At 43.4% G+C, this 14,747-nt stretch overlaps 1 protein-coding gene across 2 annotated transcripts in view; it reads left to right on the plus strand.

Moving 5' to 3' along the window:
- PRKCE (protein kinase C epsilon) overlaps positions 1-14,747 on the plus strand; it is a 1,050,532-nt gene that overhangs the window by 273,951 nt on the left and 761,834 nt on the right. For both annotated transcript variants that reach the window (XM_069234014.1, XM_069234015.1), the window contains exon 2: positions 11,180-11,246. In XM_069234014.1, the coding sequence (XP_069090115.1) occupies positions 11,180-11,246 (67 nt within the window). The remainder of the gene's footprint in view (positions 1-11,179; positions 11,247-14,747) is intronic.

The raw sequence follows: 14,747 nt of genomic DNA on the forward strand, positions 1-14,747 counted from the left end.
ATGCAACCTTGCTAATTTTTCACACGTGAATTCATACACCGCAGTTGCTTGCTGAAGAGATTACTACCAGGGGAGTAGGTTAGTCAGTAAGATTGGGGGGGTGAGCTTCAGTTTTTCCAACAGTCAATCTGGCATATAATGATAAAATGCATCATACAACAAGCAGGGCCCATAAGAAGGGCTTTATAGGCAGTGGAAAGGAAAAGGAATACAAATGAGAGGAAGTATTAACTGAGAGAAAACACAATATTATGTAAAATAACCAACATTTTTGAGGACTTTCAAAACAGAGAGTGAGATAGTGTGTGTATGTTTTTGTCTGTGTGCACACAAAAGTCCCAGGTGAGATCCAACAGTGGGAGCGGCTTTCGGCGTGGGGGGTGAAGAGAGATTAATAATAACAGAAAAATAAACTTACCTGAATCCGCCCCCGCCGTCGCTCAGCTCTTCTTTCCTTCATCACAAGCACAGGTTCCCAGCCTGCCCTGCGGCCAATCTGAACGCTGCTGTCATCCTGTTGGTGTTCAGATTGGTCGGAGCGCCCAGCCAGGGCGCTCCCAGGCAGACTGGGGGAAGTCTGCCTGCTCTCTCACACATGGCACTGCGGTGCCGGGTTGGATTCAGCTTAGTGCGCATGCATGTTTGGCTGGCCTGAGACGGCTGGCCAAGCATACATGCGCACTGAGGCGTGTGCTGAGCACTCCCCTCTGTGCTCGTCACACCCCGTGGCCCCGCCCTTCTACAATAAAACATCAATAAACGCAGTTTATTATTGTTTTATTGTAGAGGTTTTGCAGCTGCTGCAGCTGGTAGGGGGGCAATGATCCTCCGCGCTAATGGAGGAGCCGCCCCTGTCCGACAGACGCCTCACCGTACCCGACTGAAAGCACCTGCATCCACATTTTCAGCAGAAAATACATTTATTAGGGGGGTGTAACACCTCAAACACCCCTCCTGAAGCTACGCCCCTAACTACTACACCTAGCACTATTTAGGTAGAAGGCCTAATTACATTTGCTTCTATTACTTGAAAACCTTGTTACCCATGTATTGCTATTCTATAACACAGAGCTTAACAGGATACGGTTCTGGTCACATTTAGTTGGTGCCAAATGGCATGTTGAGAAACCATGACTTATGAAAGACACCAAGGGGAGTGAAAGCTGTCAGCATACCAACACCAAGTGTACTAAGAGATTTCAGAGGTGCGCGGGCTCAAGCAATATGGCTGCTACTATTATTGATAGGCTTTGTCTCTTACAGGGGCTACTTTGTGCGCCCATTACTGGATTTGATTTGAAAGGCCACAAAAGGACCGGTGCTTTTCAGTGCCACTCGTAACAGGCCTTGCAGCGTGTGGGGAGCAGGTGCGGTGCCCCTGCTAAGTAGTAATTTCGCAATTGCCCTCTTGTGCAAGCAGGTACTCCCCCCTATCAATGAGGAAGCAGTCAACTCCGTTTCATGGAGAACAAAATCGGGCACTGTGTAGAGAAATAAAACTGATGTTAAACAGTTAGGAAGACAGACTCACGGCAGTGATGCAAGACCCGGAAACGCGTGCCGCCGCTGTCCTGGCTGGAATTAGGCTTAGCAGAGAAAAGGCAACAGCCGAGTGGAACGAGAAAGAAAGCGAGTCCGTGAAAGACCCACCATGCTAGTTCAATGACAATAACACGTGACAACATGATGAGCAGTACATTTTTGCCCGTGCTGAAGAAGAGGCTCTGTTGTATTTTTTTAAATGAGTGGAAAAGCAGCTCAACACAAGGAGTATTACACTGTCTTCATTAAAATACCACCAACATGGATAGGAGAAAGACCCATTTCGAGGTAAAGCGCACAATTTGTTCCATTTTTGGAATGGATTGAGGTTAAATGCATGCAATGAAATCTAACAAGCGCCCCTGGAGCGCGCCTGCGCGCTACATCATAAAACCTTGCATTTCACTGGGGAAAATGTTTTACCCATTGTATTTCTTATAGTTTTGGTGCTGCCACTAACTGAATTTGCATTAGTGATATTTTCAACTATATGTCTGTGACGAAGACCTTAACTGTCTTTTTCACCATATGCCTAGCAGAACTGTGTGCTCCTGGCACTGATACTGAAGCATTACCTGCTATCCGGCCTGTTTCTTCCCTCCGTTAATCAATGTAAGTGTTGCTTAGCTGCGTAAAAAGGTTGGAATTGAAATTGCAAATGCGGTTTCGAAGAATATAGCTCTGCATTTATTTTTTTTAACAAAATCCTCTTACTGTCTTGGAAAATGTGATTACAAACGGTATAACGTTCCCAAGAGAGGCAGGAGTGAACGTGACAGAAGATCACCCCAGGTTACGTGAAGTGTCCGATGTCATCACGTTGTTGTCATCGCGTTCTACAAACACCGCAGCCTACCGTACATACTCACGCGGATTTCCCACTCAGTCAGCTAAGAGTGATCATTATCAGTAACTAATGGACGCATTGGGCCTCTCCGTGGAAAGTACGATTTTAGTAAATGCCCATCTCTACGTAAGTTTTTTTTTATCAATCACACAGAAGTTGAAACCATATTCTAAACCTTATGTGCGGATCGATTGACTGTTTGTGTAAAGGTTCTTGTGAATTTGTTCAGTGGTGAGTTCTGACATTAAGTAGGTGAAACGCAAAGGAACGTCTTCTAATAAGCGCGCGCTGTAAGAATCCAGTATTTTCCCACTCTCGCCCCTCTGTGCAGCCCCTTCATGAAACCAACCCCAAAATATGTGCGAGGAGGCAGCTCTTTCAAAGTTTTACGAAATGTGTTCATTTCAGTTTATCCGCAAGTGAATTTTAATTTTCATTTCTCGAGTTATCCTTTTTTTTCCTAGGCCACCTTCTTTCCACTGAGGAATTTATGTTCGAAATGGATGAGAGCTTAGTTTGTTTTTGTTAAATGCAGTCGACTAAAATATTAGCGCGAACATAACAGAAGTACGGCACGCTGCCGGCTTGTAAATATTAATAAATTAGTTGGAAAGGCTTGCCACAAATACAGTTTGGAGCGGAACAAGGCAGCATGAGATTGCATTAAGTAATTGGTATGATAAATACTCCACTTTTGAGAAGTCCATACCATGCCAAGGCAAAGTGGATACCCAGAGCCATGCCTTTTAAAGGCATGTGTGCGGAACCGGTGGGGTGCTTCTCTGGGCAAGCCAGAGCGCTGCATGTGTGGAGTTTGTTCCATACTGCACAAACATGGCAGCCACCTCAACCGCAAGATTTATGACGTTTGTTAAGCCTATTTTTTAGGTCTGGTTTGACAGCACCTGTGTTTGTATGACCTATTTTTGTCAATTCTTTAAAATGTAAATAGAATGGGCTTTGGCTCATCCCAGATAAATATTTCTCTCTCACCTTATCATATCCGTCTTCTGTGAAGTGCTGACATTGTAATGCCTTTGGGGCTATTTTGTATTGTGTTCCCAAAAGTACTCAGAATCATTACACATTTAAGCCCTTATGTATGAACACATTTTCCCATAGACACAGAATGGATAAAACCCTTTGGTACATCTGGCCCTTAATTCTTTATCTCATACCTACATTATATACTGAAACTGACCTTTTTTTTTTTTTTTTAACAGTACAGTTTTTTTTAAAAGTTTTACTGGGGAATCAAAATGCAAGCCAGACTTATTTGTTTTACCAATGCTTGGTTTTAAGATGCAGCACAAATAAGCTCTCGTAATGGTGCAGTTTCTGTCATCACATTTCCAATATGGCGTTAACTGCCCTTAATTCTGGGGTTCAAGCATACTCCCTATTTTTTATATATATATATATATATATATAGTGAGTGGGGCTATGACAGCAGAGTGAGCACTGGTTTCAAAAGTACATCACGCAGGAAATGCAATAGTGGGTGTGGCACCTCTGTCAGAGAAGTTCCATATCAAATTTTACACCACCACATGGTTCAAAAAATGTAATAAATGGCATGCAATGGTAAGAACTAAGGAACTTGCTAGATTCCAAGTAGATATTTGCTGAGATTCTCTGAGGCCATTTTCCCAACTTTGGCAGCAGAGCCTCAGTCTTCCCTATTTTTCTGAACACAATCATCAGCCAGTGTGCACTCCAGTATGCACAGTATATAGAGCATCATCTGTGACAGTGATACAGGTTGTATGATGTGTGGTGACCTGAGAAACAAGTGCTGTCTGCAACATCTGGTTTATTTGCTGCGTAGGACGTAGTATCAGTAACATGTATTGCACTCATGTATTTTGATGTTCTTTTGTTGGTTGCTATTTTGTGGTTGCTGTGGTTTTTCAAGATCCATAGTTAAATCCACAAGTAACATAATTGATATCTAGACTGAGGCATTGGCCTTATTTAATACCTTCATGAATAGATTTCATCCTGTCTCTCCACTAATAATAAAGTCAACTTCAGCTCCCGATGACCCACTCTCCTCATTTGCACTCTGTGTTCCTTGTCCACAACATAAACTACTGGCAATACTATGGTCTAGCTGCTATGCAGGTGTCCTACTCAGAGCATCTTTCTTTGGGATGTCCTGCTCCAGGTTTGCCAGCGGTTAATCCTTCTTGCCACACAGCCTAATTTTTTTTCTCACTGTTCTTTGACCTCTTCATCTCTCAGTGCAAGATACCACTTTTATGATGCTCAGTTAGCAAAAATCAGTGGAGAATAGTATGTTGCATTCTCTATGCTGCAGCATTTTCATTCTTTGCAGGAACCAATGCTCATCCATGTCAACTAATCTTTTGACCAAGTAAAGGGTGTGAAAGAACCATACATCAAAACTTCAAAACAGTCATATTACATTTCACAGTATGACCAATGTGGCCACACAAGGAAAAGTCCGGGCGGTAATCATGTCAAAGGATTTATTACAAGCTCAAAGTCATGTAGACAGTTTGCAAAACTAGATTATAAAGATACAGAATCACCAAGGGTTGTCCAATGCAATGAAATAAGTTGAGGCAAACTAACATTAATAATACTAAACATTCAAGGAGAACATTACAAATCATGAACAAGATTATTTGAGTTACCAAAATAAGAAGTTAATCAGGTTCAGCTAGCATCAGTCAATTTAAGTAATCAGAGTTACAATTTTGGGCTCAGCACAGGGAAACCCCTAATAAGGTCAAATCAGGGGAAAACGTGTGGGGTGGAACACGTGCAGACAAAAAAAAAAAAGGACAAAAAGAATTTGGAAAAAGGTAATCTTGGATAGCAAGTTACTAAGGTGGGCAAGAGACAAGTAAAAAGGGAAAGCATCAGCATGTCAGAAGCTCGATCTAGAGTCTTCTGCAGGGGATTAGGAAATGTCTCTAAGTCACAATACAGCATCTCAAGGAATAAAGGGAGAGAGGAAGATACCTCTCCAAGGGGCTCGGCATGCGGTATACAAAACAAGGGCTCAGCTTCTCCTCTTCAGGATTCTAGAGGGAGCTCTCAGGAATCTGACCCAAAAGAGCATCATGGAAAGCATGAGAGGATCTGAACATCTGACTGAAGTCCAACTGGCCATCAATATATCAAAGTTCATAAAACATTCTGGTTTGCCAAAGATGACAGTCCATAATATGTCGAAGGGGCAACATCAGATAGAAATCGATGACAAGACTCCAAACTGCAACATCAGTGAATTTCCCCAGGTCTGATATGAGAACATCTTCCACCCATGTTGCTCCACTCAAGCTTGAAACATTTGTATAAAATAACAGATCAGGATACAGGATGTACAGTATTCAAGAACATTGTAGTAACTCTCTCTATGCCGAAAACAATAGGGACCTATTACCAAAGCTTTGTCATCCCACGGTAATGAAGTCTGAAAGAAAGGCTCACGTTAAGGAATAAATCTGCATTTCCTGCTCAGTCACGGAATACAGCCTAGCGGGCCTCACTTAGGCTAATGCAAGGGAATCACAGCAATGTATTTAATTAATATGTTTTAGTAAAACATGTTTAATATGCAACTTATGAGCTCAACAATACTTCATTAATATGTGTGTTATATTCACTTTAAATGGGGAAAGACTCTGTTAATGCTTTTCATCAAGTATAATGGAGACATACATTTCTTTCATTTTTGCACACATTTAATTCATTAATAATTAGAAGTACATATTGTTTCAAAACATTCTATTAGTCTAGAGATTAAATTACTCTATATCATCAGTTTATTCTTTTTAACATTTGATTTAATTCAAATACCACCTGTGTCAAACTCAGCAAATCAAATAAATGCACGTGTAAACACCGTGCCAGTGCAGATTATACTTTCAGTCCTTTAGTGCTTTATCATAAGACTTAAACTGTCACATACAGATGGCTATTGTGACGTGATGGACAGTACTCATTTTTCAGCTACATTAACTGCATTGCTTTGCCGAGCTTTTGTTTAAGGTATGCTGGGAGTTCTGTTTGAAAATACAATGAAAATGAGGGTGTGATGGAAGAACATTCAGGTTCATCATTTGTCTCCAGTCTATTACAAAAACTTCAGTTTCCTTGTCCTCAGAAGCTTTTTGAGACTCAGGAAGTAATTCACTGTTGCTGCCTCCAAGGTCAACTCACCCACCCCAGTTTTTCTCGAATGACTTCCATAATGCCCTTTGTCCAACACACAGAATATAAATTCACTATTTTATACCAGTTTTGTATCTGATTTTCTGGTTCTTATTGCTTATTATTTTCAATTCTCGCTCCTATTCATCTTGTTCTGCCACATCCACAGCAACTTTCTCCCTGTATTCTACTGCAGTAATTCCTACCTTTGGCAGAACTGTGGTCACCCACTTGAAGTCAGTTCTGTGATGTGTCCAACCCTACAAATCACTCCTCCTGTCCTACTTCCTTCATGCATCACCGCAGGATTCCATTCTGTTGACCATGCTGTTTCGATTCACAACCTCCTTCGACAACCGTTGCCATCACTATTTTCCTCTCCTTACTGCTATTGGCCTAATCATGATTTGGAGTCTAATGTTCAGATAGCCTCTTACTTTGTGCAGTCATGTGTGTTAGTTTTTTAAGTGTGCACCACTGAGTCAAATGTTTCTAAGCACCTGCAGCTGCTGTTAAAGCCTGCAGTGATCAAAATTTTCCAGCTTAGTTGCACAACATAACATGCATTGCCAAAGTCAGTAGGTCGTGGTTCAATGTACTAACCATGCAGGGTTAGCACATTAAAGTGAGACACGAGGGAGGGAGGCTGTAGAAGTAAAGAGAGAGAGTGCTGTAGTAGCACAGTAGTCCCTCAAACAGTTCAATGCAAATACTAGACCGGAGGCAGAAAGAAATGCACAATTTTATGTCACAAGGTTGGAAAGCATCAGTCTCCTTGGCCAATGACGTTTGTCCATAGAATAAGCTGTAGGAAAGTACCTTCTTTTGGCATGGTTACCCTTACCTTTTGCTTGTTGTCTGTGTTTTGACTGTTTTGACTGGGATCCTGCTAACCAGGACCCCAGTGATTGTGCACTCTCCCTCTAAATTTGGTTGCTTAGCTCTTAGCACACCCCACAATTGGCACATTGGAGCCCCCTTATAAGTCCCCAGTTTATGGTACTTAGGTACCCAGGGCACTGGGGCACAAGGGGTTCACCATGGGCTGCAGCATGTATTGTGCCACCCATGGGAGCCCAAGCAAAATGTGTGTGCACGCCTGCCAATGCAATCTGTTTGAAAAGGTGCATGCACCCTTTCACTACAGGTCAGTGCACCAGGCCACTGTAAGTCACACCTATGGCAGGCCCTCCAAGCCTACAGGGCAGGGGTGCAGATGCTTGTGTGTGAGGGCACCCCTGCATGAGCAGACGTGTCCCTGTGAATTCTAGCTGCATTACACTGGACTTTGTAAGTGCGGAGAAGCCATTTTATCTGTGTACTGGACACAGATCACTCACTACCTGTGTCCAGCTACATAATGGTAACTCTGAACCTGGGCATGTTTGGTATCAAACATGTCGGAATCATACAGCAAAGGATTTCCTGTGGGAGAGGGAGGTAACACCCTCTCCCTTGGAAATAGGTGTTATATGGCTTCAGAGGGGTAGCCTCCCCAAGCCATCAGTATGCTGGAAGGGCACATTTGGTGCCTTGCATAAACCGGTTTGCACCAGTCCAGGGACCCCCAGTCCCTGCTCTGGCACGAAACTGGACAAAGGAAAAGGGAGTGACCACTCCACTGTCCATCACAACCCTATGGGGCACTTGATTCTGACATCTGGAATCCAAGGAAGGCAAAGGCCCCTCAGAGCATCTGAGTGGCCAGGTCAGGTCGGTGACGTCACAGCCCCCTCTTGATAGATGGTCACCCTGCTAGGTGACCAATCCCACTCCTAGGCTATTTAGGATCCTGCTCTTGGGTGGGTCTTCGGATTCGAATTCGATGTGCAAGATTCCAGCAGCACTCCTCTGCATCGGTTACTTCATCTTTTGGCCACTGGGATTGCAATTGGACCCTCCAGGAACTGACAATCTGCAACTTCAGTGATGACTCCGCTCTGCAACATTGTTACTCTGACTCCTTTCAGCAACTGCAACATTTCCCTGGCTGTGCATTCTCGGAGGGCGGTGAGTCTTCAGCCTGCACAAGAAGTAAGAAGGAATCTCCCTTGGAGTGAAGGAGTCACTCCCCTGCATCTTCAGGCACCAACTGCAATAGCGACCGGCTGCATGAATCTTCTCTTCTCCAGAGCTGCGTGGATCCTGCATTACAGGTGGTGGTCTGGAGTGGTATCCTTGGTTCTCTATGCCAGCTGTCCAACTTGAGAGACGGTAAGCCCTTGCCTCTCCTTGCAGGGCAATACCCCTGTGCACTGGGACTCTTGAGGCTACCAAGGCTTGTTTGTCCCTCCCCCAAAATCTTCAGGTTCTGTGTAGTCCCGGCCCCCAGCACTCCTTCCTGCAAAGCACAGTCTCCTGCCTACTGCTCCAGCGACGTGGAACTCCTCTTCAGGTGTGCTGAGTGGGCCTCACTGCAACTCCTGTGCCTGCTGTTAGTGGTCTGTCTGTGGGGGCTGCCTCCTCTTCTGGTGGCTCTCCCAGCTGCTATGGGTCACCCCAGACTACCCTTCTTGAGTTGAGTCCCCTGTACCTTGCTGGTCCTCTTCAGCCTTGCAAACCTTCTTCTCTATCTCTTGCATTTGCCAAGGCTTGCTTGTGGTTCTCCAACACCACTAGCTGATTGCATCTCGACTGCCGATGTGGGAAATCACTTGCATCACTTCTGGCTTCTGGGACTTCTCTTCATCACTTGTGCTGCACTGCTGACCTCTGGGTTCTGCATCCACAGAAGGGTTGGTAGTGGCTCCAGCCACAACCGGACACTACATCATAAACTGGACTTGGTCCCCTTCCTTTGCAGGTCCTCTTCTGTCAGGATCTACCTTTGGGTTCTTCCAGTCTTGGTTGGGTCTTGCATAATCCTTTTCCAAAGTCCTCCTGTTGGTTTTGGGGAAAACCAGGTACTAACTTCTGCTCTCCTGGTCGCTGGGGGTCACTGTGGTACTCGCCTCTTGGGGTTCCTAGTTCCTCCAGCTCCCTTCTACCAATTCCACTTCCTTGGGTTGGGGACTGCCTTTCACATTCCACTTTTTTAGTATATGGTTTGGTCCACTCTAATGGCCCTCACTCTTTGCTATTGCTTTTACCAAAGTTTATTGGATTCTATGCTATTTACTGATTGTTAATGTGTATATATTAGTGTGTTTACTTACCTTCAGTTGGGGGGCTGAGTATTCAGTATTCTAGAATTTGTGTTACCCTAATAAAGTACCTTTACTTTTGTAACACTGTGTGGTTCTTTCATGTGTGTAAGTGCTGTGTGACTATAGTGGTATTGCATAAGCTTTGCATGTCTCCTAGGTAAGTCTTGGCTGCTCATCCACAGCTACCTCTAGAGAGCCCTGGCTTCCTAGACACTGCCCTCACCTCACTAATAGAGGATACCTGGTATAAGGTGATAACACCCTAGGTTCTCACCACAAAAGCACCAATCTCCTTGGCCAATTGTGTTAGTTCATGGAACAAACAATATGTTTTGATTTGCTAAGTACAGATTTCTCTTATCCTGGTATTTTCTAAATGTTTTCTTCTAGGTGAAAATCTAAACATTTAATTTTAAAGGAAAAGTGAGCCTTCAAAGGGAGCTAATGAGGGGAACTCTAAATGGCAAACATGGTTTGATTTGGGCAAGCCAGTGTTAAGTGTTACCATATTTCGAACGTTTTCTTGTCCATTACTTTGGCCACTGCAACATGAATGCTAGTGGGAATTAAATACAGGATCCTACTTAAACTTTTAATTGAAAAACCTCTATACATTTCACTTCTTAATATTTAACATGGTTGCCACCAGGGCTGTGACTTAAAATGGATGGAGCCAAAGACTTCATATATTTCTTAAATAGTTTGTTAAGATCGACTAATAAATGCCAAGTTTGCTACCATCCAAAAGAATACTGTTTTCAGACGTCTTTGATCCTCTTGCCTCAAGAGCCTGGGCTGTTCTCGGGTCTGTATTTATCTGTTCGTTGATGCTCGTTTTACTCTTTGAATGTTAATTTTAAGTAGGATGTTTTGGGAGCCTACTTCGAAGCATCAAGTACAAGCACACCACTTTTAGGATAATGTAGCCCAATTGTGTATGCATACTTTGAAGGTTCGAGGAAACGGAGTTTATGATATCATTGTATACAGAAGCAGTATGCTTCCATGTATATATGCATGTGTTGTTATTTGTAGAGCATGGACCTAGCTCAAGAACAACAGGGCACTAAACAGGGGCATAGCCCCCAGGAAGATTTAAGTATTGTGAGAAGGTAAACCCCCATTTCAATTAAGTCCTTCTTGAAGAGGCCTGGCTTCAGCTTCTTTTTGAGTTGTAAGAGACTTGGGGCCAGATGTAGCAAGGCGTTTTTCCCATTCTGTGTCTATGGGAAAATGTGTTCGTACATATGGCCCTTAGTTCTGATCTGTTCATAGGGATGCTGTTCAAGATCATGGGAGCATGAACAATAAAAGTCTGGTCTTTTATAACTGCAGTAAATCAGTTGATGAAGCATAAACACATGCTCCACTGGAGAAAAATCTTCGTCTTTTGGAAGAATTGTTGAAAAATGTACAATGAAGCTGCTGGATTTACATGCTTGTTTTCTTTCAATTTCAGATTGATTTGGAGCCAGAAGGAAAGGTATACGTCGTTATTGATCTTTCAGGCTCATCAGGTGAAGAAGGTAACATTTCTCAGTGTTTTACTGTTTACCTTTTATGGAACTAAAACATATGTATGGAACACAAACACAATTTGTCTGACATTTAAAGTCAACTTACTGTCAAACCAATGATTAGAGATTGTTTGAGGTGCTGAGCTCATAAGACCACGTTGGTCGCTGTGCATTAGTTCTTATGTGTGTCTTGTGAGACAAAATATCTGACATGTATTACCCAGGAATCAATGGCCACAGAACCAGTATGGAAACTTGCTCATGCCTTCAATGCTACAGCGACTATTCTACAATACCATCTTACAGAACAACTGTGATTTGTTACCACGACCAATGAATAGAGTATCATTTGTTTAAGTACCACATGTTGTGGGCACATAGTTAACTTACAGACCGACCAAACAGCAGTATATACAATCTATGTGGTATAACGTCTGATGTTGGGTGTTCCTTTTCTCGATATCACAAACTTTGAAGAGGTCCTGTATACCTCGGAGGTATGTGCTTGGGTGGATACTCCAATATGTAAATTCATCAGCAAGTATGTGGACCAACTTGTTCAACAGTAGATCTTCTCAATTAACATGCAATTCAGTGGAATTTGAAGATGGCTTTGTAAGTGTTATATTTTTCAGAGGAGTGATCATTGGAAACCCTTCTCAGGGACACTGTAACTTAGATTTTGATGGGGCCATTGCTTTGTGGAATGGAAGGAGGGGGTAAAAGCACTCTACTGTGGGGGGTTTAGGTACTACATATTTTGGTACTTCCACCCTTACTGTACTTACCGTGCAGCACTCTGTGGTGCAGAATGTACAGTCCTGTAGTTGTGCATCTATTTTCAGGCCACCGTACTCATTGTTCAATTTTGCCTGTCTGCGTTGCAGTCTAAAGGAATGCTATGGATGTTGGGGCTGTTCCCACCCAGTTCTAAGAAAATATAGGTCTCTAGTCAATATGTATAGTACACATTGCACCTGTTTAAGCTGGTGTGAACTCTGCTTGTGTGTTCCTGTCACTGACTGAGATATGCATCTGATTACAAAAGAAACTGCACTGTCCTTACTGCATTGACTGCCTCTGACCTGCACTGGAGAGTAGGAGAAAATCACAGAGCACTGGCTCAAAGTTCCATTTGATGCAGTGCTTAATTTGTAAATAAAAACGTGCCGGTGCCCAAAGCCCTACTCCTAAACATGCGGCTGCTGTAATTAAATCTGCGAGCACGGAATACTGAGGCGGCGTAATCTTGAAGCCCCCTCGGGCTTCTTCAATCCATATAAAGCCACTCCCCGCCCCTTCATCTCACTCCTGCAGCTTTCTGCTTTCTCCCATTGTAACACTTTTTTGTTTTTCCCTTCCTCCGTCTTTCCCAAATGTGTCTTTTGCTCGCAGTAAATGCTTGAGGCAGAAGAATAAGCCCCGGCCCTTGAAAATAAGTGCTGGTGCTCAGCACCGGAAACAACAAGCACAAATTAAGCACTGATTTGATGTATTTTTTGCAAGTGGACACTCTAGTCTGTTGAGGAGGGCACTCAACCAAGTGGCTTTATTCAGAGTCCCCTTTTAGAACCTGGGATACTGTGCACTCCTGCTGGGACACTTGCTGTGCCATTATTAATGTCTTTCTAGGTGCAGCCCTCTCTACCTTTGAGAATGGCAATAGACATCCCCTGCCTCCTTCCTTAGGACATTAGACGCACAAAATAGAAGGGAGGATTTCTTGCAATTTGTCCGACCGCTGGAATTTGGTCTTGGTAGCATTCCAACCCATGTTCTTTTGCTCACCATGCCACCTTAGCTTGCACCCGCTTATATGTGAATCAGTTTTGACATTGCTCCAAAAAGATCAATCCAGTCCAAACTACCAAGGCCAACCGGGCTGAACCGGAACACAAGCAATCCAACAGTGGGACAGTGGGACCCTGGTCAGTGCATACTCGTCCCACTTAGGGTGGTACATCAAAAACATTAAAGGTGATTGGAGGAATGCTTGCAATTTGTTTGCCCATTGGCAGTTCCTTGGGTTAGCAATCTAACTCATTGTTCTTTTGCATACTATCCCAACTCAGTTTGGACCCAGAGATGTGCAAGTCAATCTTGACTTTGCTCCCACATAAAGGGTGCAGTCTGAACTTCCAGGTCAGGTTCTCCTTGTACCAGGGTGCAAGCAACCCAGAATTGTTTTGCCCTGATTTTGGCTCTTCAGTCAGGTGTAGCTTGGTTCCAGTGGCACTTTGCATCAAACATACAAAAGGTGACGGGAAGAATACTTCAGTGTTACTGCATCCTTCTGAAGGACGTTTTTTAGGATTCACGATTAGTCTGGCACTGATTAAGTTTGCCTAGTTAATACCATATGGTTACCTTTGGTTAGTGTGTCTGCACTATGCTGCAGTCACAAGGGCAGAGGTGTTGCATCATTTGCACTAGGCCATACATCCATGAAAAAGAGGGGGAAGGGCTACAACATATGCACAACATCTGCCGCCACTTCAGAAAATGAAAGTACCTGAATGATTCACACATTCCGTCTTCACTTTGATGGCACTGGTGCGTAAATGACGCTTCTCCCGTGTTTAGTGCTGTGCAGAATGTAGCAATAAGGTAACTAGCTCCTAGCCTACGTTTTTGCCGTACACTCCAAATTCATTCAATGCAGTGGATCCGCGTGAAAAATATCGCGAGCACACATGAGCCGCGCACACACCCACACATGGGTTGCTGCAGTTGTAGAGTTTGCGTACCATCTTCCGGTCGTTGTAACGGTTAGTACAAGGATACCGTTCAGTCTCCAGCGTTTTCTGCGTGTGGTTCTTCACGTAAAAATGTTGACTTCAGCAGTCCTGGTAAGCTTTTGCGAGGACAAAATATTGGTGACATCTACCCAGTTTCAACGTTGTGGGAAAACCAACTTTTAAATGTAACTTTCAATAACACAGTACACTTATTTTCAACGCCAAAGAGAGTGTCAGTTGCAAGAAAAAAATAAACGAGTACGAAATAGGGAAATCACCCAATTACTGGCTAATCTGGATCTGCGTATGGCTGGCCTCGAGTCATACAAATGTTACGCAACCCTAATTTTAAATAAAGTACAGTTGGGCAAATCAGCTGCAACACAAATTACGGTATACAGAGTAAGTCTTGCAACTTTGTATGTTCGTTTTTCATGCCTGCTTTGTGTTGCTTTTTCCTGCAGAGTTTATCGTGCAAATAATGACGCTGTTATATTGTTGCTTGAGACACCTGTCCTCAGGCACCAGGCGCTATAATAATATCAAAGCCTTTTTAAATCGTCAGCAAAATTGAGGGCTTTTGAATGCAGAGGGGAGCAAATAAATATCATAACAAAAATAGCAATAATAATAACTTTTTGCCTCATACAGCTCTCTTGCCTTTCTAGGCGCTGTAAATAAGCGCTAAAACCAACAGATGTTAAATTTTCAAGGCCTAGCAGTTTGAATAGGATTGCAAGGAAGGGGTCAGGGAGGGGCCGCTCTTGAACTG

Source organism: Pleurodeles waltl, chromosome 5 (assembly GCF_031143425.1).
Source record: "Pleurodeles waltl isolate 20211129_DDA chromosome 5, aPleWal1.hap1.20221129, whole genome shotgun sequence".
Classification (NCBI taxonomy): domain Eukaryota; kingdom Metazoa; phylum Chordata; class Amphibia; order Caudata; family Salamandridae; genus Pleurodeles; species Pleurodeles waltl.